Source organism: Mauremys mutica, chromosome 8, assembly GCF_020497125.1.
Source record: "Mauremys mutica isolate MM-2020 ecotype Southern chromosome 8, ASM2049712v1, whole genome shotgun sequence".
Taxonomy (NCBI): domain Eukaryota; kingdom Metazoa; phylum Chordata; order Testudines; family Geoemydidae; genus Mauremys; species Mauremys mutica.
In genome coordinates, this window is record NC_059079.1 from 66,537,833 (window position 1) to 66,565,557 (window position 27,725).

The 27,725-nt window shown below is 53.1% G+C and overlaps 1 protein-coding gene across 2 annotated transcripts; it reads right to left on the reverse strand.

Moving 5' to 3' along the window:
* Window positions 1–27,725, reverse strand: HMGCS2 (3-hydroxy-3-methylglutaryl-CoA synthase 2). 2 transcript variants are annotated; one of them, XM_045028433.1, is made up of 10 exons: window positions 27,542–27,725; window positions 24,952–25,406; window positions 21,129–21,254; window positions 14,398–14,562; window positions 13,116–13,284; window positions 7,878–8,048; window positions 6,045–6,151; window positions 4,986–5,111; window positions 3,714–3,837; window positions 1–170 (listed from the first exon to the last, which is right to left on the reverse strand). In XM_045028433.1, the coding sequence occupies exons 1-9, from the start codon at window positions 27,652–27,654 to the stop codon at window positions 3,731–3,733; spliced, it is 1,539 nt and encodes a 512-aa protein (XP_044884368.1). In that variant the 5' UTR covers window positions 27,655–27,725; the 3' UTR covers window positions 1–170; window positions 3,714–3,730. The 2 variants fall into 2 exon arrangements, with proteins under 2 accessions (XP_044884368.1, XP_044884367.1); XM_045028432.1 differs by having other exon boundaries at window positions 1–717.

Consider the following 27,725-nt stretch of genomic DNA (forward strand, 5'->3'; position numbering starts at 1 on the left):
TTTTCATAATGGCTTTATTTCTGTATACAGTATAAAAGCATATGGAATAGAAAGTAGTACAGCACTCTGCACAGTGACATCGTCTGAGCCATTCTTCATAGGTCAGTTCAGCCAAAGGACAGCTAGCACCACCTATGAAGGGAGGAGCTAAGGGCCTGTGGGGGAAAGCGCTGAAGAAAGAAAGAGAACAAAAAAATCTATTGAATTTTAAACCATCCTAGAGGAGAATTTCAAACAACCTACTGACAGGCTGTGGCTCTGTTCAACCTATATCAGCGTTGCTCTGAAGGCTTATGGAATTTATTTCTATTTAATAGCACCCTGTGGTTTGATCCCCATTGAGTTCTATTGGAGCTGGCCAAAGGAGAGAGGAGTGATCCTCACACACCCAGGTTATCACCCTGCCGCTGCAGAAATGTACTCCTCCAGCAAAGGGGTGCCAAAAGGGAGGGATGGAATGAGCGCCTGGCATCACAGAATGTCCTAACCCAGGCACCGACATGGCGAATGGTGTGAGGCTCTCAACCAGGCACGCAGGGCTGCATTATCTCTACGGGGCCCTTCAGCCGAGCGTGCAGTCCCTGGGAAGAACAACAAGTCTTTCCGTTTGCGATAATGGAGCCAGGGTGTTTGCAGCTGGTGCAGTGGGAGCCTGCAAGCTCTGCATTGGTGGTTCGGCCATTGCCTGGGGATCTGCTCTGACGAGGCTGGGCAGGTCTACAGGGACAGAGCAATAAGAGTGGATTAATTTGCTGTCTCTCTCCCACCCCTGATGGTAGCTCGCAGTCTTGGTACAGACCCCAGCTCCTCACCTGGGACACCAGCCCAATAACTGCAGTCGGGGGGGGCAATCTTTCCTCCTCCAGAACCCGCCCAACCGCAGCCACTTCAACAGATGGGAGCCGGCCCCCATTCTGGAAACTTGCCAGTTTGCTCCCCCCTCTGGGGAAGGAGCTAGCCCCTCCCATGGCTCGCAGTGCACGGCTACTGTCTGTTTGTAGCACACTTGCTCCAGGAGAGCTAGCGCAGGTATGTCTCCTCCAGCTGGGAATCGCCCCCCAGCTCCAAGTGCAGCATGTGCGGGTAGAGGATAGGCATGCAGCATGTGCGGGTAGAGGGACCAGAGTCCTGCTGCCCCAAAGTGCCAGCAAAGCCCTATCCCAGGGTCTGCCAGCCCCACCTAGCCCCTCCCTCTGAGCAGTTCTGTTGAGTCCTGGCACTGGGTCCTACCATCCTCTTAGCACTGGTTGGGAATTTGTATGCATGACTTTCCAATGGAAAATACAGTTTTTGAAACTTTTCAGTTTTCCCTTGTGAAAATCTAAGCGAAATATTTCATTTCAGGTCAGTTCGAATCAAATCAGAATATTTCAGTTTTGAACTGACCCAAAATGTTTAGTTCTGTAGCAGTTCAATAAAACATAAAACTGTATTTACATATCATGGCACATTGCCTTATGGGAGTGGTAGTTCTGGCCCCTTTCTCTCCCATGGGCTGGGCTGCCGGAGCACTACATCTCCCATAAGGCATGAATTTCACACTGACCAAGCTGCGTGGTGGCTCATGGGAGTCACATGACTGGGTGCATTGTGGGAGATGTAATCTGACTAGGGAGCCTAGCCCCCAGTGAGGACAGGTGACCCCCCCACAAGGCAATGCGCCACTGTAAGGAAATATAGTTTAATGTTGAAATGACTCAGAATGAAGCATTTTGCTGTGGGGAATGTTGAAAAGTTTTGTTTTGTTCAATAACACTAAAACGCAATGTTTAGACCTTGCTGTTCCATGGGAAATTCCAACCTTTTGTCCCATTTCAGGACCAAATCAAAGGTAGAGATGTCAAGATGGAAATTCCCAAATTCGCTCAGCTCCCCAGTGTGAGCCCCTCTCTCCAAGGGCATTTTCCCCCTGCTAAGTCCTCCCCAGATTTAGGACAGTGTTGCACGTTGCTAAGTGAGAAACTCAGGCTCTATGCTAGCAGCAGCTGCTGGGTCACTAGCACTGAGTAAGGCAGCAGGTGGAGCTGCCCTCAAAGAGCAGGTGAAGACAGAGAGGTGTTAACACACATGCAAGGAACATGTGAAATGAGCAAGAAGAACTAGAAGAGCCCAGACTGACCAACGGCCAGTCCCTTTCTGCGTCTTGCCAAGGATTTCACAGGACTCTAAGAGGGACTAGACCTTTATCTGGCTACCAGGGTGTGACGATGTGGTTCTGGAGGGACCCAACTGAGAGTGCCAATTCAGGACCAATTGCTTAAACAGGGCAGTTACAGTCCAAGGCTGGGGTTTTTCCACCTCTAAGGCAAACCAAACCAGCCAGACAGAGAGGACTTTGGTTTCACCCCACTAGCTAACCACAAGTCACACAAGCAATTTCCTTAGACACTCCAGTCTCCCAGTATCATCACCAGTGCCACTCGTCCTGGGGATGAATGATTATGAAAACCAACACTCCAATAAAAGAAAACGGTTCTCTCGATCCCAAAGAATCAAGTCCCAGACCCAGGTCAATATACACATCAGATCTTACCCACAAATCACGCTGTTGCCTTTCCTTTAGAATCTAAAATCTAAAGGTTTATTCATAAAAGGAAAAAGATAGAGATGAGAGCTAGAATTGGTTAAATGGAATCAATTACATGCAGTAATGGCAAAGTTCTTAGTTCAAGCTTGTAGCAGTGATGGAGTAAACTGCAGGTTCAAATCAAGTCTCTGGAGTACATCCCCCACTGGGATGGGTCAGTCAGTCCTTTGTTCAGAGTTTCAGTTTGTAGCAAAGTTCCTCCAGAGGTAAGAAGCAGGATTGAAGACAAGATGGAGATGAGGCATCAGCCTTTTATAGGCTTTTCCAGGTGTAAGAACACTTCTTTGTTCTTACTGTGGAAAATTACAGCAAAATGGAGTCTGGAGTCACATGGGCAAGTCCCTGCATACTTTGCTGAGTTACAAGGCATATCTGCCTTCTCTCAATGGGTCAATTGTGTAGCTGATGGTCCTTAATGGGCCATCAAGCAGGCTAGGCAGAGCTAACACCAACTTGTCTGGGATGTCTCCCAGAAGCATAGCATAAGTTTGAAGTACAGACAGTACAGAGCTAATACTCATAACTTCAACTACAAAATGACACATGCATACAGACAGCATAATCATAACCAGCAACCCATAACCTGGTCTTAGACACCTTATATGACTCCCTTTACATAAGATTTGGTGCCACTACAGGATCTTGGTTGCAACCATGTTCTATATGGTCCCAGATTATATCAATAACATCACACAGGGATATCCAGATGTATCATCAGCAATGACAAACATTTGGGAAGGGAGACCAAACCTCCTGTCTCAGGGCGTAAGCCAGTCTCCAACTGCTGGAGACCAAGATGAGACCCAGTATGGTGGGGAGATTACATCACCTCTGCCTGTTGTGAGCTTCTTACACCTTTCTCTGAAGCAACTGGCTCTGGCCACTAATGTTCTGATGAGCACCCAGCTGCTGGGTGGTCCCAGACCTTCCCAGTTCCCACTGAAACCATCCTTGTGGAAATCTCCAGAGTTCCTGTTCTTCCCATGTCCCAGGAGAAATGGACTCAGAAAGGAAGTCCCTCCAAGTACTGGCTTGATCCCTTGTTCCTCCACTCCACTCACCCATCTCCCCATCTGCTTTTGCTTGCCTTGTGATCACCAGGCCCCCAAGGAGGATTTAGACTCACCTGGCAGCCTGTCCCCCCTAGAGTGGCCTCCTGGCATACTGCCGGCGATGTTTGTCATCAACTCGCTCCAGGTACCAGGTGCCAGGGAACAGGTCGTCCTTAGAGCCCTGGGGAGTGTGGTTCACTGCAGAGAGAGGAACGGGATTGAAGCATGGGTGCTGCAGCTGTGGGGCAGGATCCCCCTTGTGCTGGCGCTGTAAGCAACCTGGCAGCATTGCCACAGGGAGAGGGAAGTGTCACCCTGAGGTCTGGACTCCCTGCAGGCTCCCAGCGCAGCCCTGGCTGGGATGAGGTGATCTGAAAGCTACAACTGGGAACAGCCGCCAGGTCTCCTGACTTCCAGGCCTGGGCTCCAGCTGCTGGCCCCCGTTGCCTGAAAATACACTACTGGGGAGCTGGAAGGCGCTCTTGCCTGGCCAGACTGGCTCCAGAAATCTCCAGCCAGCCAGGTCTCCAGCACAGACAGTAGGTGATGGACGCAGCACATCTAAGCTCAGTGGGGCTCCCAGCATGTGAGGGCCTCAAATGATCCTCCAGAGCTTTGGCCAGCACCTGCACTCAGTGGCTGTGGGAGAGGTGAGAGTCCCATGCTCCCCCAGCAGGGAAGAAGGGTACCCAGGGCAGAAGAGACCTTGTTTCCCTGGATTCAGTTTGTACATAATCAAAAGAAGAAGGAGGGCCAGTGGTAAGGGAGCATTGTCCGGTGATTAACGAGGGGATGTGTGTGTCCAGCTGTTCACGGTGGTTTAACAAGGGGGCCAATGTCTATTGCAGAATTAGGATGTCAGTAGGAATTTCTCAAGCGTGCCGGGGACACTGAATCGGAGACCAGGTTGGGTGAAGAGACACCTGCCTTTTTCCTGGTACTCCAAGGGTTTTCAGGCATGTCTCTAGAGGGGATCATGTGTGGTTCCATGTGTATTGTCTGCCAGTGACTTCCAGCTGCCCCAGCTCACTGACGTGCAGTGTTGTTTCCTGGCTGGCCACCATGCAGACTCCACTTGGATTCACTCCCCCAAAGCAGCAGCAAGGGCTTCCCAGTAATAGTTGCCATGGACAGGGGTCGTGGGCCCAATCCGCACCCTCCTCCACTCCCACCCACTCTTTGAGACGAGCTGGAGGTGCTCAGCATGATTGAAAATCAGGCCCCTTTCTGAGGTGCCTACACATGGATTTAGGGACCCAACATTAGGAAGTCCAGCCCCACTGAGATGTCAGCACTAGAGTGCTGGCTGCAGCTGGCCGCTGGGCCCTCTGACTGTGCTCCCTCACCCAGGTGATGGCTTTTCTCTCTCTGCTTCATGATCTCTGCAAACTCCTCCGGGGGGACACACTTCCGGGCATCCAGGCGAGTCTGCAGGTCAGAGAGGCTGGAGACCAGCTTATCCAGGGGGGAACCTAGCAAAGAGAAAGCCTGGTGAGAGAGAGGGCCAGTCAGGGCCAGGGAAGCCGAGGGTGCCCAAGGGATCCTTAACCAATGAACACTGCCCCATCAGATCGCAGCTCCTCTGCGGGGGACGGGTGTCCAGGTAATTCCCCCTGCAGGCCAAGGCTGTCCCCACAGGCCCTGTACACCATCTGCCTCCTTCCCCAGGTGGGCAAAGCCATTCAGAAGCCGACAAAGAATCCCTAATGAATCTCACCTCACCCCCTTGTGTGGTGGCCTGAAATCCAATCCCAGCACCCAGCTCGGGATGGGGGTGGGAGTCCAGCGGGGACAGTGTCCCTAGGGCTTTCTGCAGTCACACTGTGAGTCGGGTCACATTCCAATCTCAGCCAGCCGTTGAGGAGCTCAGAATAAACTCAAAGACACACACCCCAGGGGCAAGCAACCCCCTAACTGCCCCCCTTCGCCCTGGGTTCGTGCACCTGCCTCTGGAGCAGCGGGTGTTGGCCGCTGTCACAGTCAAGACTGGCTGGATCCTTGGTCAGGTTTGCTGTGGCAGTTCCAGGGTCCCCCTTTACTACCACCCACTGGAAGGCAACCCCCCAAAACCTGTTCAACATGGAACCTCCAAGCAATGACCCTCAGACTCCCTCTGCTAACCCCAGCAGCAGCAGAGTCTGGTCTTTGCAGCCAGAACACAGCTCCATGGGGGGTTGTCCAGGCCCACTCTCCACCCCGCACTCTGCACTGTCTGCTCCTGCACTCAGGATATTTACAACCATGCCCGGGCTGAGGGCTCAGGCGCTCCCCAGGATGAGGGCTGGGGTGAGAACTGAAGTCTCATCCCCAGGCCAGAGCAGGCAGGATGAGCCTCCACAGCCATCACTGCCACCTAAGGCGTCCAATGGCCGACAAGCGAGGGGAGCGAATAGGAAGGGACTCACCCGGGGCAGCATCCTGCGAGACGCGCATGGAAAACAAGCTTGCAGCCAATCCCGAGCCATAGGAGAAGGCCCCAATCCTGGAGCCAGCCAGCTGCTGAGCAGAGTATCTGTGGCAATTCAAACCAAGCTGTCAGTGGAGAATGTCTGTGCTAAAGGCCAGATGCCCCAAATCCTGGGAGCTACCCACACGGCCAGGCAAGCTGATGCCCCAGGGGGCATTGTGTGGGCTGTAGGTGAGCTACTCTGACCTGGGACATGCTGGAAATCAGAGATTTTATTTTAAATCAGTGGAGGGCAACCAGAAATGGCCCCGGGGCTGAACCTAGGCTGTACCTCCCTAAAATAGAAACAATCCCCCTGCGTGACAGCAGGCAACCCCAGGAAACGGGCAGGAGAGTTTTGCCTCCTGCTCCTGTCGCTGGCGTTAAGGTCTGTAGGATCCAGGCAAGGAACAGAAGCAGGGTTTGGAGTTGCGAGTGGGCACCACTGCGGGCTGATTTGGTGATGACTAGTGAGGTAAGGGAGAACCACCTGCATCTGAGCAGCCAGAACATCAGATCTCCAGCTACTGTGGGGAGAAACTGTCTCCAGGCTTTCCATACCAGCAGGCTCCCTGAAGTGGGGCCTAGAAGGATCAAGTTCAGACATGCCTCGAGACAGCAGCTGAGAGAGCATGCACCGGGAGCCAAGATACCCTGGTGATGGGCGTGACAGGAAAACCAGCAGCTAGATGAGCAGCACACAGGGAGCATTAGTGTGCATGGCAGTCCCTGCTGAGAGCAGGGAGACCAGGGGACACTGCTGTGTCTTGGGCAGAACTAGGAGTTGTGGGAGAGAGTGTGCACTAAGGGCCTGGCACAGGCAGGCTCTGCAAGGCACAGTTAGCACCGTCATCCTTGGAGTGCACGATGGCCCACCTGCAGGAGCAGGGTCTACCCCACCCCGAGAGCAGCTGAGTCTTTTCTTTCCCCTCTGCCTCTGACACACACTGGGTTTGGTTAAACGACAACTCTATGCACGGAACAAAATAAAAAGACACAAAGTTGCAAAGTGAAGCACTGAAAGGGAAAAACCCACAGACAGGTCATGGCAGAGAAAGGGCCACTGTGCAACCTGGAATGTGCCCCCTTCTCATGCCGAGCCCTCCTGCTGGGGAGTAACTGCGGGTCAGGAGAAGGTTGTAAGAACAAATATTTTATAATGGCAAAGGCTACATCCCCCTCCTACACACATATACCCACTCAGACACACACAAGCATGTGCCCATGCACACACATGCACGACTGAGCATACACACCCCTGCTGCTCTCAAACACGCCCACATGCTTGCACACACATGCCTGCCTGCTTGCATGCTTGCACACACATGCAGCCACCCGCTTAGATGCACATGCACACATGCTCATGCACACACACACACACCACACAAACGTCCACTCACATACACAAATACACCCACATGTGCACACACAAGCCCAACCACTCCGCCATGCACACGCACACACATGCACAGAGCTTTGGTACCCAAGTGGCTGAGTCATTTTTGTGTCAGTTTTTTTAAAAAATGGAACCTCAGGCAGAGACTAGTCCTGAAAAAAATCACAGCTGTTCTGTCAGACTCCCCGCATCATGACTCAGTAACTGAGAAAGGCCCTCTAGACGAGGAGTAACGGCTGCTCAGCACAAAGGCTGCAGGCTCAGATCCCAACTGGAAGTCAGCTTTGTGCCCAACCCCCTGACTTGTTCTCTGCCGGGCTGTGGAAGTCCCAAGGCCTGGGCACACAGGGGTGGGGCAGGGCTTGGCGGAAAGGGGTGCTTGGAGCTGGCACTCACTGTGCGAGGAGGGAGGCGAGGCAGCCATACATGGATGGGCTGTACATGTTGCCGTTGCGAGAGGAGAGGAGCAGCGAGGGCTTGGTTTTCTGGCTGAACATTTCCAGGCTAGCTTTCTGAAAGGCCTTCTCCACATCCTTGTCAGAGTAGGTGTCTTCTAGCTTCACACCCCTGGGAAGAGGAAGGAGGAGGTTCACTGGTGGGTTAACCAGCCAGGAGGACCAACTGCGCTGGGAAAATGCACCAGCTGCCCAGCACGAATCCCCTCTGGCAATCCGTCTCCCCACAGCGGGCCATATGGATAGCAGCAAGGGTCAACGGCTGGCAGCTCTGCAAATATCTGCTAGGGAAGTGCCGCCGGCCTGAAGTCCTGCAGCCCTGTCTACTCACATTGCACCCTGCTTGAATTTGCACAGTCCCTACTGGGGAATTGCTCCCCTTCCTGGACAGTCACAGCCCCTGGAAGAGAATCTCACCTGCCTGATGGACCACGGCTCCAGCTAGGGAAATTGCACACTCCTCAGAGCCCGGCTAGAAAGTCTTGAGCCCCTCGAACAGCTGCTGCTCCCACACCTGCTTTGTGTTTTCATTTTTTACAATCGAGCTGGGCGACATGACACTCATCATGTCTTTGCCAGACAGGGACCTGGACAGCCTCATGCCAGTCACTCAGTAGGGATGCAGAGCAGCAAGGAGCACTCGGTGTTATCTCGGGAGACGCCTGCAACTGGCATTAGAGAAACCTCAATACCCCCAACACAGAACTGTCATTCACCAAACAGCTACCATCCCCCCATGGAAATCTGAGCCCCTGCAAATGCCCACAGGCTCTCTAGGGACACCTCTGTGCCCCACATGGTCATGGCCCCCATGGGAAATCTCACCTGCCATAGCACTACTACAGCTCCCAGACAGCAAACAATTCCATCAAGGCTGGGAGTGCAGACCCATCACTTGGGGTGAAATGCAGTTGGGATGGTGGCGTTCTCCGAAACCCAGGAAATTCAGAGGGAAGGGTAAAGTCAAACAAATCCAAACACATTATGGTCTGGAAATGCAGCTAGGCACCCAAACAGCCTGAACTCTGCCCCGTCTTGGCCTCTCTCCAGACAGTGATCTCTTGGACACAGGCTGCACTTGAATGTGTTTTTTTAACAACGGAACTAAATCTCTCTGCGTCAGCAAAAACCTTAACTCTGCCCTGTGCTGGCAATACAAGAACCGTAGGTGACACATGTGGCAATTACCTACATATCCTAGCCAAGCTTGACTGAGTTGCGTTGAAGCATTTTAGGAGTTCACTGTATTAAAAATGCAAATGTTCATGTGTTCCTGAGGGATTGTCTGGAACATCTCTAGGAGGGAGCCAGGACTAATGCAAACCCTGGCCGTGTTCTGATCTTCAAGGGACTCTTTGAAACAATGGGCCAGACAAGGCTGAACTTTTAGTTGAGTAGGTTTCCCAGGAAATGCTTGTGGAAAGAGGCAACTTCTCATCTCTGGCCCCTCTCTTAACTGTGCCCTCAGAAGTAACCCACTGTCTGCAGATCACCTGTTATAGAAGGACAAGATGAGAGGCCCCAGTTGGATAAAAGAGGCACTCACTGGTGGGCTTGTTCTCAGCCAAGGTGGTTATGGACTTATAACCATAGAAAAGCCACTTGGAGGGGCTTGAATGACTTTTCACCTGCTAGAGCCCTTGGTAGAGACAGGGGGTGATCTCTGGTGAGCTTATTAGCTTGAGTGTAGGTTCCTTTATTGTTTGCAATGTTTTCTCTGTAACACTTTTATCTTAAGAATAAATGTGCTTGCTTAGAAAAAGCTAGGCGATAACTCAGCTGTGAACAATTACACTGTTCAGAACCTCTGAGAAGACAAACAAAGCAGGTGTGCTTAGGCCGTCTGGCTTGCTGGGGGAATGGTGCAGTCAGAAAAGACTCCGGTCAGGAGGGAGAGAAACACGTCTCCGCCCCAGAGAGGTGACAGCTGGGAAGCAAGAAGCCTGAGAGTGGGTGCCCTGGCTGGAGCACGGAAGGGGAATACAGGTGTAATTGCCCTGAACTGTGAGATCACACAAGTATGATTGAGGCTTTTTCATGTTTATTGACTCAGATATCTAAGATTAAACTGATTTTAAAAGGCATGTAGCATCCTTGTAGCTGTGTCGGTCCCGGGCTATTAGAGAGACAAGGTGGTGAAGTCATATCTTTTATTGGACCAGCTTCCAAAAGATATCACATCCCCCACCTTGTCTCTTTAAAAGCCCTATTGTTGTTTTTTTCCACTTTTGGCATCCCTTATGTGGGATTGGGGTGTCGCAGCTGCACATACACATACCCTGCACAAACACACAAACACCCTAGTTCCCACCCCCAAAATCTGACCTCTCTGTTGAGCAGAGCTGGTGCAATGGGCAGTTTTTGAAAAGCTATTTAGATTGATGGCCATGTTTTGCCCCTATTTTTCATAACTGAAAGATTGTCACAAAGAATTTGCCGCATTTCAAAATGGCTCCCACCTCCCATTGTTCTCAATAGGACTGAAACTATAGCGGAACTCAGGGAAGATGGCGCTCCCCCAGGATGTGAGGTGTTCGAGGCACTTCAGTTCTACTGAGGACAGTAGGAGATAGCAGACATTTTGAAAAACGGCAGTTCATGGACTTCTCTAGTAGACCTCTAACCTTCAACTAGGGTGACCAGATATCCCAATTTTATAGGGACAGTTCTGATATCTGGGGCTTTGTCTTATATAGTTGCCTATTTCCCACCCCCCCATCCTGATTTTTCACACTTGCTACCTGGTCACCCTACCTTCAGCCTCTGCAGAAGGAGAAACCTTCAGTTATGAAGAATGATGGGGGGAAATTATCATGAATCCAATTATTTGCCTTCCTCTGCAGCGTGGGTCACGGGTCTCTTGCAGGTTTAAACTAGTGTAAATGGTGGATTCCCTATAATCTGAAGTCTTTAAACCATGATTTGAGAACTTCAGTAACTGAGCCAGAGGTTAGGGGTCTGTTACATAAGCTCTAGGATTTGCGCCGCCCCAAGCAGGGCGGCACGCCACGGGGAGCGCTCTGACGGTCGCCAGTCCCGCGGCTCCCGTGGACCTCCTGCAGACGTGCCTGTGGAGGGTCCGCTGGTCCCGCGGCTCCGGTGGATATCCCGCAGGCACACCTGCAGATGCTCCACTGGAGCCGCGGGACCAGCGGACCCTCCGCAGGCATGTCTGCGGGAGGTCCAGCGGAGCCGCGGGACCATCAGACCCTCCGCAGGCATGCCTGCGGGAGGTCCGCCAGAGCCGCTTGCCGCCCTCCCACGGGACGCCGCCCCAAGCGCGCGCTTGGCGCGCTGGGGTCTGGAGCTGGCCCTGGGGTGGGTGAGGTTCTGTGGCCTGCCATGTGCAGGAGATCAGACTAAATGATCACCATGGTCCCTCCTGGCCTTATTGTCTATACGCTGGAGCCTGTGCACAAGATTCCAGGGCGTTTTAACTCCACGGGAAATTTGAAGAGTCGGTGTTCTTCTGTTACTAAGATTATTAGGCGCAAAAAAGTCTGGTATAAAATTAAAAATACCTCCTTTAAGAAATGTGATTCTTAAACTAATAGATTGCCTTGTAAATTCTCTGAAAGTTCATTCTGCTCCCAGAGAGCAGCTGCTCCAGGGATGGGAGGAACTACTGTATTTTCAGACATAACTAAAAGGTTGAATCCATGCTTTCAGTGCACAGCTCCGCTCAGGCTTCATTACTGAGTTGCTACCGTTGCTTCCCCGGCAAACAACAATCCTTAGCTCTTCAATAACAATCCTCATCTCTCAGTAGAAAAGCACCTCCCAAAGAATCATTAGCCCTGTTCGCGATCCAGCCAATTTGCCATGATGCCTGCAAAACACCCGGCGTGGCTAGGCAGTTGGAGTGCTGAGCAGGGGCGGCTCTAGGATTTCCGCTGCCCCAAGCACAGCAGCACGCTGCGGGGAGCGCTCTGGCGGTTGCGGGTCCCGCGGCTGCGGTGGACCTCCCGCAGACGTGCCTGCAGGAGGTCCACCAGAGCCGCGGGACCAGTGGACCCTCCGCAGGCACATCTGCGGGAGGTCCACCGGAGCTGCGGGACCAGCGGAAAGTCCGCAGGCATGCCTGCGGGAGGTCCACCGGAGCCGCCTGCCACCCTCCCACGGGACACCGCCCCAAGCGCGCGCTTGGCGCGCTGGGGTCTGGAGCTGGTCCTGGTGCTGAGACCCCTACCCGCCACACTGACCAGCACTGTTTCCTTCCGCTCCCCTGACTGTATCTGCCTCTTGTCCTTTGTCTCATACTTAGACTGGAAACTCTTTGGAACAGCTCTTTGTTCCATGTCTATGCGGCACCTAGCACAGTGGGGTCCTGGTCCATGAATGGGGATCTCTCAGTGCTGCTGCTACATTCCTGTCCACTGACTCTGGCTCTGCGGTCACACCCATAGTGGCCAAAATGCACTCAGTCCTCCCCAAAACCTTGACACAGCAGAGAGCCATGTCCCGCCTGACCACAGGCATCCCCTGCTAGAAGGCTCACACCCCTCTGAATGCCTGCAGCTCCCATGCAAGCCTTGCCCAAGCCTCACCCTCCACATACCAGCCTCCACAGCTTACAGAGCCAAGTGCCCGCAGACCCTCACACCAAAATGCTGCCTGCCATAATGCATCAGCCCCTGCCAGAGGGGTAACACGAACCCTGACGCCCACCACCCTGCCAGGACACTCTTCGCCTCCCCATCACCTAGCACCCTCGCTAAGGAAATCACACACTCACCCCAAACATCTTCCCACAATAACCTCTCCCCTGAGCATCCACAGCACCCCAAGGAAAAAACAGTCCCACCAAGACACGCCTAGTGGCTGGAGCATGAGACTGGAACTCAGGGGACCGGGTTCTATTTCTGGCCCTGCCACTGGCCTGCTGGTTAAGTCACTTTTCCTTTTGGAGCCTCAGTTTTCCCATCTGTAAAATTGGGATAATGCTGCTGAACTGCTCTGCAGATGACAAGTGCTAACTAAAAGCTGGGTATTGTTATCAACAGACATTGAAAAAGCATCTGTCCCTGCACAGTCCCTATGGGGATATGCCACAGATGTGTGGACCCTGCTCCAATTTCCTGCAGCCCCACTAGCAGAATTGTCCCTCCATGGATGTTGGCAGCCCAGGGACTCTCACACCCCTGGCAGAGGCCACTCCTGCTCCGTAGTGCTCACCCACCTGAAGGCCTGCAGCCCTTTGTAGAGGCCGCTCTGCGTGTCGGGGTTGGGAGCTGCTAGGAAGTCGTTGAGCATCATTCGCCCCACAGACTTCTGCACCAGTTTGCAGAAGGGCGTGTGGAAGATCATGAACTGGAAGTCTTCCAGGGTAAAAGGTTTGTCCACCCCCACTGCAGCAGAACAGGACATGGAAGCCACCCATTAGAGACCCATCAACCCCACTCCACACAGAAAGCCACAGCACTTGCAGCAGGCACTGAAGGCAAAGACCCATAGACCTACCCCACACAGGGAAATGGGATGGGTGAGTGGGGAAGAGACCCACAGCCTTCCCATGCTGCATAAGGAGACACCGACAACCCCAGATGCCAGAAATGGGGACAATATGGGGAGATATATTCACCCTCATACTAAACTAGGGCAGGAGAGTCCCTCACAGCTCTCTGGTGCAGAGTCTCACCCTTCCTGCACAGGAGCTACCTTGAAAAGGGACTGGCCCCTGAAGCTGGAAGGGCTCTCTCGATCCAGCAAACCACGAGTGCTGCAGACCCAGCTGCCACTGCCTGGGCTCAGCCTGGCAGTTCTGGGGCAGCGGGTTGGTTACATGACTATTCATCACATGCCCACACAGCCAGGCGCTCACGCCTTCCTCCAATCGGGAACGCCCTCATGGCTCTGGCATGCTGCCGCCTGCGAGCCCCCCAGGCACAGAGCCCTGGATGGGTCACAGCAGGGAAACACAGGTTTTAAAAGGATTTAAACTCTCCTCAGATGGAGGAAACAGCACCCACCATTTCAACATGTGCTGCCTGTCTTATCACCCAGCCAGGCCTGGCCCCTGACACCGCATTAACCAGCCTCTTTCCAACGGCTCTCCCACCACTTTGTCTACCAGCCAGGTCAGAGGCCAATAAATTACAGGTTCATGGACTTCTGGTGTCTCCACCTCCTATCCCCACCCCTGCATTCCCACCACTCTTGGCCCCTCCAGTCTATGGCCCTTCTGTCCTCTTACCCAGAAATCCACAGGCCCTACAACCTGGGTTGGGGTTGGGTAGGCAGACACAACAAGGGGGGCAGAGAGACAGACTGTGAGCCCCACAGAGGCAGAGGAGCAGGTACCCCTGCTGACATAGAATAATAGAAATGTCCAGCTGGAAGTGACCATCTAGTCCAACCCCCTGTACTGAGACAGGACCAAGGAAACCTAGACCATCACTGACAGGTGTTTGTCTAACCTATGGCACACACAAGATTTCCCACTTCACTCGTAGGCTCTGTACCTTTCTGCCACTGGCTCTGGATTTTCTTGCGGTAGACAGAATAGCATTGATCCAGGGCCCGTAAATAGCACTGGATAGAGAGTTTCCCATCCACCATGGGATACTCTGAAGCCAGGTCTGGTTTGTAGAAATCATATACATGTTCCATGTGGGTTCCCCGAACACCTTGGAGGAGAGAAAACAGACTCACCATTGTGTATTGGAGACAGCAGGGGAACAGAACCTCAAATCCTCTCCATACCAGCCCCCGACCTGCAACGAACCTCTTAGCCAAAACCCACCACAGCTCTTTACAAAAAAAATTTCACCTCATAAAATTCACAAAATTCATTCATTTCATGAGCCACTTTTCCACCTCCTCTTCCTGCTCTGACCTCATCCTATAGCCTTCATATTTGAGATCTTTTCTATGAAGAGAACCTTCTCTGGATACACTGGGAAGGTAGGTAGATTCCTGTACCACCCCGTCTGTGTAGTATCTGAGCACCTTCCAGTTGTGCATAACGCAACATGACTAACATCTGGTGTGTGTGGTCCACTTTCTCTTAGCCTCCCTCTAGAGGGGAAATTCTGTGTGGCGGAGTGCTTGGAGTGCTTTTATATAAATATGTACATGCTGCTCTGTGCTTATAACAGAGACGGCAGATCAAAGAAATGTGCTGGGCACTGGGAAGGGAAGGTGGTGAAGGTTGGGATGGTCCTGCATTCCTAGGGGAGTTCATTCCAGCCCAGACCTCAAGAAAGCTCAGTCTCCCACACACACACACGAGCTTTTCCCTTATAGTAGAGAGGTCCATTGTGCCAGAGGTGCAAAGTTGTCAAGTCCTCATCCTGGAGCTTTAGTCCCTCTTAGATGACCTGGGCCGAGGCAGGGATTGAGCACCTGGAAGTTAAGGACTGAGGCAGTGAACTCAATATTCTATGGGAAGCTGGCATAGGGGGCAGAGGATGGTTTCGTTGGGCCCATGGCATCCCATGTTGCTGAGGAGATGTGCTGCCCCATTCTATATTAGGAAACTTGAGCTAAGTGCTGCCAGTTTCATGGCCAGGTATACCACACTGCTGCAGCCCAGCCGAGAGGTGACGAAGTTGTGTTCAACTGAGGCCAGGTTGTTGTCTGCCAGGGTGGAGCAGAGTCCCCCAGCCAGCTGGAGGTAGCAGAAAGTGTTACTCATGGACACTGCCACATGAGAGCTCAGCGTCAGCGAGGAATTCAGGAGGCTCCTAAGCTATGGACTGAACTGACCATGGCTGCAAACTCCTCAAAGTGCTTCTTCTGGCTGCCAGCACTGGCCATCCTGATGATAATGGTGTGATTGAACGTGGTGAAGGAGAGGTAGAGAGGTGTGTCATGTGCATATCGCTGCACTTGAGTCTATGTCCTCTGACCAGTTCCCCTAGGGGCTGTATGTAGATGCTGACTAGGGCCAGGGACTCCACCAGCGATGAGTTCAGAGGCAGCAGTGCACTTTTCTATCACTGCCCCTTGAGTGTGTCCCTACCAGATGGATTTAAACCATTTTAGTGCACTCCCTGGACCCATCACCTCTCATAGGCAGGACAGCTGCATCTCATGGCTGGCCATGGGCAATGCTGCAGCGAGACCCAGAAGGCTGAGATTGGATGTCTGCCCTCTATCGACTGACAGCAGGAGTTCATCCAGCAGTGCCACTGAAGCAGTTTCAGGTCCATATCCTGCACCAAATCCAGATTGTGCCAGGTCTGGAATATTAGCTTCAGTTAGATGAGCATGTAGTTGGCCTTTGGCTAGCGACTCCGAGCTTGCTCAGGAGTGGGAGATTGATACTAGACAGTGCCCAGCTAGAACCGATGTGTCCAGGGAAGGTTTCTTCAGTGCTGGTTGGACAGTTGTGTGTTTGAAGGGGGGCAGGGAAGATTCCTTCCCTGAATGAGGCTGTTTGCTCAGGACTCTCCTGCACTAACCAGGAAGGGCCTGGGTGGATTCAAGTTGCTGTAGGGTTTCCAGTCTTCCCTAAGGAGTGAATGTGCTGAGCTCCAGGAATGGGCTGCTGGTGGCTGGGTACAGGCAGAGAGGGCCCTGTTTTGAAGCCTTCCTGAACAGGCATTAACCTTTCAGCACAGCAGGATGATGGTTCCTTGCAGCCCTTGGTGCTGGGCTCTGGTGCGGGCTGTAGGCCCTCAGGATTGGGAAAGCTGTTTACCACCCTGGACAGCTCCTTAGGGCAGCTACTATGGAGGCAGATAGGACAGTTCAGGGCATGTAATACAGCCTCAGTTTAGGCCTGGAGCAGTTGTGTGTGTCAATCTGCTTCAGCCTCCATTTTCTGCCATCCAAACTTGAGTTTCCGACCCCACATCCAGCTCAGAGTGGAGAACAGCTGGGTGACGGAGATGAAGGGGACACAGGGATGGGGGGAACAGCATAGACGCCAACTTTCCCCAGCACTGGTGGGAACTCATGCCCCCCCTGCCCCAACTCCACCCTTTCCCTTTCCCTGCCATGCCCCCATTCCAACCCCTTCCCCAAAGTCCCCGCCCCAACTCTGCCCCCTCCTTGCCCCATTGGACCCCTTCCCCAAATCCCCGCCCCGGCCCCGCTTCTTCCCTGAGCGCGCTGCATTCCCCCTCCTCCCCTCTCCCTCCCAGCCACACGAAACAGCTGTTTCTCAGTGCAAGCGCTGGGAGCTAGAGGGAAAAAGCTGGCACGCAGAGCGCTCAGGGGAGGAGGCAGAGGTGAGCTGGGTTGAGGAGTGGGGAGCTGCTGGTGGGTGCAGAGCACCCACCAATTTTTCCCCGTGGGTGCTCCAGCCGAGGAGCACCCACGGAGTCAGCGCCTATGGGGGACAGTGTGTCAGAAGTCAAGGCAGAAGTACCAGGATGACAATTCACTGGTTCGTTGACTCCCCGTTCTGTGCTGGGCAGGCAGCTGTGCTGGAATTCGATAGCGTCTAAGAGGCTGTGTGATCAGGTCAGGCTCACGTTCCTTGTCAGAGCTCTCACAGCTCCCAGGTCGCTGCCTGACGGAGGTGAAGGCCCAGCCCAGCCAGCAACTGGGCTGTGATGTGATCAGCAGCGAATCGACTCCAGAGACCCGGATGTGACCCACTGTGTGGGTTGGACCAGAGACGGCCTGTGAGATCCTAGGGCGGCAAGTGAGGACTTTAGGCTTTAACATGCGTGCTGAAAAGGCCTCCGATGCTAATGTCCCCCGGGACACCAAGTCTGGGGCATGCACCATCATTGCCGACAAGGGTCAGCGTAGTGAACCCGTAGTCTGTCTGTGAGCGTGAGCTCTAGGTTAGCGTTGGCTCCTGGTTCTAGCGTCAGGTAAGACAAGGTCATCTGATGCCTTTCATCAGAGGCACCTCGTTCTTGACCTTTGCAGAGAAGACAAAAGGCCTGGTTCCTGGGCCTGAGACGGGCTGGGAAAAACAGTGAGCCAGCTGTGATGAAGTGGGAGATTTTCTTGGTTTTTTCTAGGGTTTTCAATGGTTTGCATGCAGCGGGGGTGGGACTCAGTTTCCCTGGGTGTTACTGGTTTAACGAGGTGATGGGAGAGGGAGTTTGTTGTTACAGAGGACAAGCTACGGAACTTGGGACCCAAGCCAATGGCCTGGAGAATGGATACCCCAGCGACTGGTGACCAGGAGGCCCAGCTCGGGAATCACAACCAGTTCTGGCCAGTGGAAGGACAATGGGCTGTGGAGAGAAGACCCTGGTGACCTGACCAGCCAGTTCCAGCCAGTGGGGAACAAAGGATGGCTGAGAGGAGAGGAGGCCCAGGCAACCCTGTTTACCACAACAGAAGACAAAGGACAGAGGCAGGGCTTGGGAGCTGGTGATATTGGATGCCCAGCTGGAAAGCACGGGGGCTTGGGACTGGAGGGAGAGAGCAGGCAGAGCCCACCTGGATGCAGGGGAGACTTAGATGTGCTGTGCTGAGGGAGGCCAGGCCTGCAGGACCTGAGAGTTTCCTATGTTGTGTTCACATGCTCAATAAACCCTCCTGTTTTACGTTGGCTGAGAGTCTCTCCAGTCTAGAGAACAGGGTTGCATTATTCCCTCTGGGAGTGGAGGCCTGGCCGGGGGTGGGGTGTGTGTGCTCAGGAGCGAGTGGACTCCCTGAGGGGGCCCACAGTGAGAGACAGGCATGCTAAGGCTCAGAGAGGTGCGGTTCCAGGAGGTGGAGGGGCTTAACCCCCAAGAGAGAGTGGACCCCTGAGAAGGGCTGTCACACTGAAGGGGCTTCCCCCCAGGAACCGTACAGGGCCAAGAGTGGACACGACCTGTGAGTCTGTGACACCAGCGCTCCCACCCGACCTGGTATCTGTGACACAGGTGGTCTCTGGGGCTACATCACTGACAAGGACATGTATTGTTTGCTGGCAGTGGGTCTCGCACAGATCAACATCAGTCTGAGTTCATATCAGGGCTGCCCAGAGGGTGGGGGGCAAGTGGGGCAATTTGCCCCAGGCCCCACAGAGGCCCCACGAGCCGCTCCGGGTTTTTGGCGGCACTTCGGCGATGGGCACCGCCTGGTGAGTGCAAGCACGGCAAGCGACGGGAAAAAAAAAAAAGCCGCGATCGGCAGCACTTAGGCTGCTCTACTGCCGCTGCTTCATTCTTCGGCGGCAATTCGGCGGCGGGTCCTTCCCGCCGAGAGGGACCTGCCGCCGAAGACCCAGCGCTGCCCCAGGTCCCCTGAATCCTCTGGGTGGCCCTGGTTCATATAGCATTGCGCTGCCTGCTTCGGGACAGCGGCTAGGAACCTTCCTGAGCTGTGCACAGTCAGCAGGAGTGTGATATCCATACTCGTAGATTGCTCTGTTTTCTTGTATGATTCATCCCGGTTTGAACAGTAACAGGTACGACAGAGGGCTTTGTAGTGCCTGCTCCATTTGCTAAATGTCAGGGAAAAGGTGTGTTTGTTCCATAACACAGTTGAATCCTGGGAATGGGCACAACTAAAGTAGCCTGTTCCTGGATCAGTCATTTGGCCAGATTATGGAAAGATCTCAGCTTCTCTGGATCTTTTTATTTATGTATTTATTTATTTATTTTATATCTCTTGTATACTTCCAGTCCTTTGTTGTTAATTAGGTCAAGCCACATGCGTACTGGGCCGGGGACAGTTGTATCCACAGTCTGTAATTTGTCAAGATCTTCCAAAAAAAACTTTATCTGTTTTTGCAAATTTAGTGCCTCTTAGTAAAGTTCTTTGTTGTCTAAACCATGTGCTCTGTTTCCATCAAAGTCCTTGTGCTTATCACAAGTTTCACCACACTTATGCTAGCTGGATGGAAATGCACAGACACAGGGCCAGAGTCTCAGCTGGTGAAAGGCGACATAGCTACACTGTCCTCAGTGCAGCCAGGCCGATTCATATTTGACGCATAGTTTGGCTGAGTGCCACCACATATTACTGAAGCGGGGCCATCAATCATTCTCTCTTTATTTAGCCAACCACGAGGCTGATGGCAGCTGTGGAAATTCAGCAATTCTTCTCAATGAGTTTTAAGACCATTTTAGATGTTGCAACATGTCATGGAGCGTGTAGACCCCATGTGGACTTGGCAGCCAAGGAGTTACTGGAGGAACTGCTGATCATCCTTGATCGGCAGCCTCACAGCAGCTGGGAGAGTAACAGAGCTGAGAAGCAGAGGGGTTGGTGGCTGCCAGAGGAGCAAGCAGGCCAGGGGCAGAGGGTCCTGCCAGGAAGCTAGTGAGAGGCTGCCCCGGAATGACAATGACCCAGAGAAAAAATGGCCAGAGCCACAAGCTGCAGAAACCGACAGACCCAAGGAAGAAGAGATAGGAAGAAGCTTAGGGCATAGCAGGAGAATTGTGGAGGACTAATTCTGCCTGCCTGGGTTCAGGGCCCTGAGCTGGACCCAGCAGAGTGGGTGGGCCTGGGTTCCCCCACCTACCCCTTATCAGCCAAAGGGGGTTCTCGACCCCTTGAGGACAAGGCCCAGCTAACCCCCACCAAGCATAAGGGGAAGTCTGTAAACCCCACTGGGATGGAAATTAATGCCCTTGATCCCAGAACAGGACTACAGAAAGTCAGAGAAGAAGAGTGGACTGACCGCCCCGCTGATCCAAGCAGACTTTGTGCAATGCCCTGTCTGGCCAAAGGGAGGCACTGACACACTGGGGCATCACACCAAATATCTCTTTCCATGAGGTTTAAATAGTGCTGAGCAGCCACACATCAGGCATGTAAGATGACTGCACCTGAGAAGTTCTTTCCTCTTTTACATTTTATTTTCATGAATGCCTCCTTTGCACACTTCGCCTCTGCATGGAGAAGACTGCAGCAGCTTGGACTCGGTACTCCACAGTTTTCTTTTCATACACAGACTTAGTGGCCAAGATTTTGAAAAACAGGAGCCTAGAATTAGGCTCTTAGGTGCCTACTTATGAATTAACCCAAGTGAGTGGGGTGCTGGGCACACAGCAGCTCCCACTGACTTCAGACCAAAAACACAGCCCTGACTCACTACTGATCTTCTCATTAAGAGCCATGAAGTGCCCCATGTCCGTCTCCCATCCTGAAACATGAATTCCACAGGAGACCAATTGCTGCAAGGCTCAGGAAGGATTGATGTCCAGAGACACACAACCTGGAACCATGTGTCTCCAGGGCTAAGCTGCCCCCGGACACTGGCCTATTCCTAGAACCTGGCCAGCTCTGGCCAAGCACCAAACATTCCTAGGAAAGAAAAAGTCATCGTATTAATGGTACCAACCTCTCTCTAGCACCAGAGGGGCCTCTGGTCCAACCAGCATCGCTACAGCTCCTGCCCCTCCCGTGGGACGGGCATTGCCAGTGGCATAGACCGCAATGTCACCACAGACCACCATTGCATAGCGCCCTAGGACGGGACGAGAACGTAGAATTGGTTAGACATAAACATGAAAAAAATCACATAAAAGTCTAAATCTCTGTTTATCCCTGTGCCAAAAGGTGGAAAAATCCCTTGTGACCTGCAAGGGAAACAAAATTGAGCATGTGCCCTTTTCACCACCACCACCTTGCTTTGAGGGGTAGACGCTTTGATGGATAAAGGGGGTCTGACGCATTTACGTTTTTTATTTAAAAAGGTTTCTTCCTCCTTGTTAGAAATTCAGAGTGGTCTAGCCAGGAAGCCTGGGATGCTGGCAGACAACTCCTGCAGTCAGGACATTACAAGAGTCAAGAAAGTGGCACCAAGGTGAGATGAAGCGTTTAGTCCGTGTTTGCGTTTGTTAGCATCTACTTCACTTCAGTGAGTCACATGTTGGGGGAAGGAAGCCTTTGCTAAATATGCAACATCCCTGTGAGAAAGAACAATAGGCATCCTCTGAAATAGCCAAGAGGTCCTACAGCCAAACCAGGGAAGCCCGGAGCTGGCTCTTTCCAGCCCTCTTTACATCCTAAAAATCAAGAAAAGGGCACAAGTGCAATTTTGGCGGGGAAGAAAGCTTTGAAAGTCACCTTTAAAGTCCCAGACAATCTGCCAAGCAGACGTTTACAGGGCCCCCGGTGCAGAAAGGGGCATGGCCAAACTGCCATGGTGACACGGTTTCAGATGTCGCCTGCTGCCATACTTTCACAGATGTGCATCGACCTCACACAGAGGGGGCAGTGGGTAGGATATGGAGACAGGACTGTGGAGTTCTGGGACTGCAGAGGCCGGGCCGCTTGCCTAGGGCTTGGCCACATTCCTCATTATGGGAGACAACAAGGCTCAACTGTTTCAGCCTGAGGGCTGAACATACTTGAAAAACATCAAGTGGCCCCAACCAGCACAGAGCGACCCATCCCCTGCTATTGCACTGCTCGGGATGTGTGCTCTGCATTAAAGCAACCAGAACGTGTACTGAACAACCCTGCTTCCAACTGACCCCGATTTAACGGCAACAGAAGCCAGAGCCTGCTGTTCCCTACCGCACAATCCTATTCAACTTATAAATGATCTGGAGAAAGGGGTAAAAAGTGAGGTGGCAAAGTTTGCAGATGATACTAAACTGCTCAAGATAGTTAAGACCAAAGCAGACTGTGAAGAATTTTAAAAAGATCTCACAAAACTAAGTGATTGGGCAACAAAATGGCAAATGAAATTTAATGTGGATAAATGTAAAGTAATGCACATTGGAAAAAATAACCCCAACTATACATACAATATGATGGGGGCTAATTTAGCTACAACTAATCAGGAAAGAGATCTTGGAGTCATGGTTGATAGTTTTATGAAGACGTCCATGCAGTGTGCAGCGGCAGTCAAAAAAGCAAACAGGATGTTAGGAATCATTAAAAAGGGGATAGAGAATAAGACGGAGAATATCTTATTGCCCTTATATAAATCCATGGTAAACCCTGATCTTGAATACTGCGTACAGATGTGGTCTCCTCATCTCAAAAAAGATATACTGGCACTAGAAAAAGTTCAGAAAAGGGCAACTAAAATGATTAGGGGTTTGGAACAGGTCCCATATGAGGAGAGATTAAAGAGGCTAGGACTTTTCAGCTTGGAAAAGAGGAGACTAAGGGGGGATATGATAGAGGTATATAAAATCATGAGTGGTGTGGAGAAAATGAATAAGGAAAAGTTATTTACTTGTTCCCAAAATAAAAGAACTAGAGGCCACCAAATGAAATTAATGGGCATCAGGTTTAAAACAAATAAAAGGAAGTTCTTCTTCACACAGCGCACAGTCAACCCATGGAACTCCTTGCCTGAGGAAGTTGTGAAGGCTAGGACTATAACAGGGTTTAAAAGAGAACTGGATAAATTCATGGAAGTTAAGTCAATTAATGACTATTAGCCAGGATGGGTAAGGAATGGTGTCCCTAGCCTCTGTTTGTCAGAGGGTGGAGATGGATGGCAGGAGAGAGATCACTTGATCATTACCTGTTAGGTTCACTCCCTCTGGAACACCTGGCATTGGCCACTATTGGTAGACAGGCTACTGGGCTGGATGGACCTTTGGTCTGACCGAGTATGGCCATTCTTATGTTCTTATGCTATATTCACCCTCTGAGGCTGCAGGCCCAGCCGGCATCCCCTCTGCAAGACGGTGTTGGACCTTTGATCTCTGCAGACAGTCCCCAAGTCCTTACATAATGGTAGCTGCTCTGTACCCAGGGAGTAGAAACCCCTGGCAAGCACCCTGCTGGGGATTCCCCGACCATGAGGATGATTCCCCAGTGAGTGTAGCTAGCTCCTGTGCCTCCCTCCTCAGAGCTCCTGGTGCCGCCAAGCTCCCAGCCTGCTCTCCCTGTGGCTCCAATGCAGCAATGGAGTAGTCAGATCAGCTTTCCTCCTTCCTGTGATACTGCACATAGCCAGCGGGGGAGCTGTTGAGGCAGCTGCACCAGATAAGGCCCAGTAGAAGCAGCAAAGAATCCTGTGGCACCTTATAGACTAACAGACGTTTTGCAGCATGAGCTTTCGTGGGTGAATACCCACTTCTTCGGATGCAAGATAAGGCCCAGCAGCCGCTCAGGGGGCTCCCAGCAAGGCTGCTGTAGCAGAAGCCATGGGGAGGCAGACAGGGAGGCCAGGCACAGCACCGAGCCTGATTTAGACACTTCAGTTCCAGCACAGAGGGCCCGGCCCAGAGAGCACACTGCCAATTTGTAACCAAACTAGGGTTGCCAACTTTCTGATGGCAGAAAACAGAACACCCTTGCCCCACCCCTTCCCTGAGGGCCTGCCCTGCCCCTTCTCTAAGGCCCTGCCCCCACTCACTCCATCACCCCTCCCTCCATTGCTCGCTCTCCTCCACCCTTGTTCACGTGCTCATTTTCACTGGGCTGGAGCAGGGCACTGGGGTGTGGGAGGGGGTGAGGGCTCTGGCTGGGAGTGTGGGCTCTGGGTGGGGCCAGGGACAAGGGATTTGGGGTTCAGGAGGGGGCTCAGGGCTGGGGAGGAGGTTGGGGTGTGGGAGGGGGTGAGGATCTGGTTGGGGATACGGGCTTTGGGGTGGAGCCAGAAATGAGGGGTTCAGGGTCCGGGAGGAGGTTTCAGGCTGAGGTGGGGGTTGGGGTGTGGGGGGGGTGAGTGCTCTGGCTCAGGGTATGAGTTTTGCAGTGGGGCCAGGGATGAGGGGTTTGGGGTGCAGGAGGGGGTATTGGCTATGGGCTACAGCCGGGCAGCACTTATCTCAGGCAGCTCCCAGAAGCAGCGGCATGTCCAGCAGCTGTGTAGCCGGTGGTTGGGATGGGAGCAGCGCGCAGAGCCTCCCTCACCACCCCTGTGCCTAAGGGCCAGACATGCCACCACTTCCGGGAGCCGCAAGGAGCCTGCCTTAGCCCCGCTGCACCGCCGACCGGACTTTTAACATTCCAGTAAAAAATCGGACGCCTGGCAACCCTAAACCAAATCCCCACTATCTTCTTAACACTGCTGCCCTCGAGGCCTCAGTTCAGAGCCTGGAAGGCCACCAGTTTGGGGTATCAACCACTGTGAAGCCGGGACAGCCATTACCCCGCCCTACTGCCACTGGCCATCTCTCACTGGCAGCCCTGGCTGGGCCCTGGTGGCAGAGCAGTGGCACCTACACCCATACTAGCTGGATGTCACTTACCATCCCAGGAGCTGGACTCCACCCAGTCAACAGAGTTGAAGAGGGAGGCTGTGCCTCCATAGCAGGCATTGGTGGTGTCGATGCCTTCAACGTCCGTGTTCCCCGAGTCCTGGAAGAGCTGCATTAGAACTGTCTTGACGGCCTTGGACTTGTCAATGATGGTCTCCGTGCCAACCTCCAGCCGGCCAATGGAGTCCCAGGAGAGACGGCTGCGTTCCACAAGGCGCTGCACCACGGTCAGGCATAGGGAGTTAATGTCCTCGTGGGCTGAGCAGAAGCCCATCTGCTTCTGGCCCAGGCCCAGGGTGTACTTCCCGGCTTCCACGCCATCATACTTCTCCAGCTCCACTTGTTCTACGTACTGCGAAGGGAAGTAAACCTCAAGTGCAAGAATGCCCACGTCCTTCGGCCATGAGTCCGACCGAGACAAGTGCTCCACAGAGACGGTGGAGAAACTGAAAGACAAGGAGAACGCTGAGTGTCCTCTGACATGTGGTGGGACGAGACTGCAGATCCCTCAGGGGCACAGTCAGCTGCATGCGTGCAAGCACAGACCTAGTGTGGGCCGCGGAGGCCATACCAGACACCTGAGACTGTGACAGCATATAACACACGCTACCCCAACACAGACCCCAAAGGAGACAGCAGAACCCTCGCGAGCGGGGATATCTGGCTGCACATCCTCATCCAGCACAGGCTGGAGAGCCAAGAGAGGGCACAGCAGCCTCCTCATGGGCAGCAATCTGTTAACCACACAGCCCGTCTCAGAGATGACCCCATTTGCAGATGTCTGCAAAGCAGCAGCAGCCAGCAGGGGCCCCTCTCCACACATGCACAGAGCTGCTTTGATTCATGCTCCAGAAGGGACTCTGCATGCTATAGAACCTGTCCCCCCGGCCCCCAAGGCAGTGTTTGTTTTATTCTAAACCACCCCTTGTTTTCAGTCACAGCTAACTAGGGTTGCCAACCCTCCCGGATCGGCCTGGAGTTTCCAGGAATTAAAGATTATGCCATGTGATGAAATCTCTGGGAATACAGCCCACCAAAATTGGCAACCCTATTACTAACAGTTCTGTTTGTTACCCTACTTCAGAGGTGGCCAACCTGAGCCTGAGAAGGAGCCAGAATTTACCAATGTACATTGCCAAAGAGCCACAGTAACATTTCAGCAGCCCCCCATCAGCTCCTGCACCCCGCTCCCAGCACCTCCCACCCACCAGCTGCCGATCAGCGTCTCCCCCTCCCTCCCCGCACCTCCCAATCAGCTGTTTTGTGGCATGCAGGAGGCTCGGGGAGGGGGGAGGAGGAGTGATGGCCTGGCAGGCTCAGGGGAGGGGGCGGAGAGGGGTAGAGTGGGGGCAGAGCCTTTGACAGAGCCAGGGGTTTAGCAGTGAGCAACCCCCGGCACATTGGAAAGTTGGCACCTGTAGCTCCAGCCCCAGAGTTGGTGCCTATACAAAGAGCCGCATATTAACTTCTGAAGAGCCGCATGTGGCTCCGGAGCTACAGGCTGGCCACCCCAGCTCTACTTGGAGAAGAACGAGCCTCTCTGCAGCTCTGAGTAGTCCGTTCCCCCACTGCTGAGGGATTGTTCCCTCCAGTTTCCTTGCCAGTCGTGTGTTAAATGGCCAAACTCAGGGGACTCGCTTCTACTCCTTGGGGTGTTATTCCACGGCCTAACGGCTCTCCTGATACCCCATTACATTGCCTTTGCCTACATTCCTTACCACTACTCCTAGCTCTCTAGTCCTCTCCTGCTCTGTTGTTTACACCCTAATTAGTTCATGTATAAAAGGGATCAATTCATAGGCCATGGTCAATGGAGAAGCTCCCATTGTCTTCACTGGCTTGGCATCAGGCCCAAAGTGCTCTGTACAGTGAGTGCTCCATATTACTATTCAAATCACATCACCCTGGAGCCAAGCTGTACACAATCTGTTCTTGGCAGCTTTTCCTCAGCTCCAGCCTGTTGCTGCCCTTCTCTGAAATACTTCCAAAAATTGTCATCCTTCTCTTTCTGGTGCAGAGGGGCATCCAGCTGTAGCTGCACCACAGCTGCAGAGAGAGGCACTCTCCCCTCTCTGATGTGGGACAGGGTGGCTTTGCATGTGCAGCCTAATCAGATTGCAAACTTGGGTCTAGTTAGCTGCCACCCTCCCGCCCAGGTCTTCCACCCTTACTGGGTCCCAGCGCTCTCCCTCCCCCTGCATACCTGCCTTTGGGATTATGTTCCTCCACTCCGTTATTGTCAAACCCCGGGCCCTTTGTATTACTGCTCTGCCCTCACCCTGCTCACATCCCCTCCTAATGCAGTACCAGCTGTGCAGTGCACCCCCTTCTCCCAGATCACAGAGCCACCTCAGTGTGGCTCCCAATGGCCGTTGTGTCAGATCCCTATTCCCGGGCAATGCCAAAGCCTTCTTCACGCTGGAGTGCAGAGCACAGCAGGTCAGGTCACTCCCCAGCAGAGAGCTATTCACACACATTCCCAACTGACCTGCCAGGATTCCCAGAGCATGATCCCAGCAGGGGCAAAGGAGAGTGCCCCATGTCCCGACCCTTAGGCCTAGCTCCCCAATCTGCCCCTCACCTGGCCTGCTGTGTGGCAGCTGTGAGGTGTGCTGGCCGAAGGGGCCACTCCTGTCTCTGCAGCGCTCGCTTCACTTGCAAACAACGCCTGGTTTGACTGAAGAGGCGGAACATTTTCCCCAGGCTGATGGGCAAGTAGCAGCAGCGAGGTCTCTTCCCCAGCCCCACCAGCACTTATATCGATT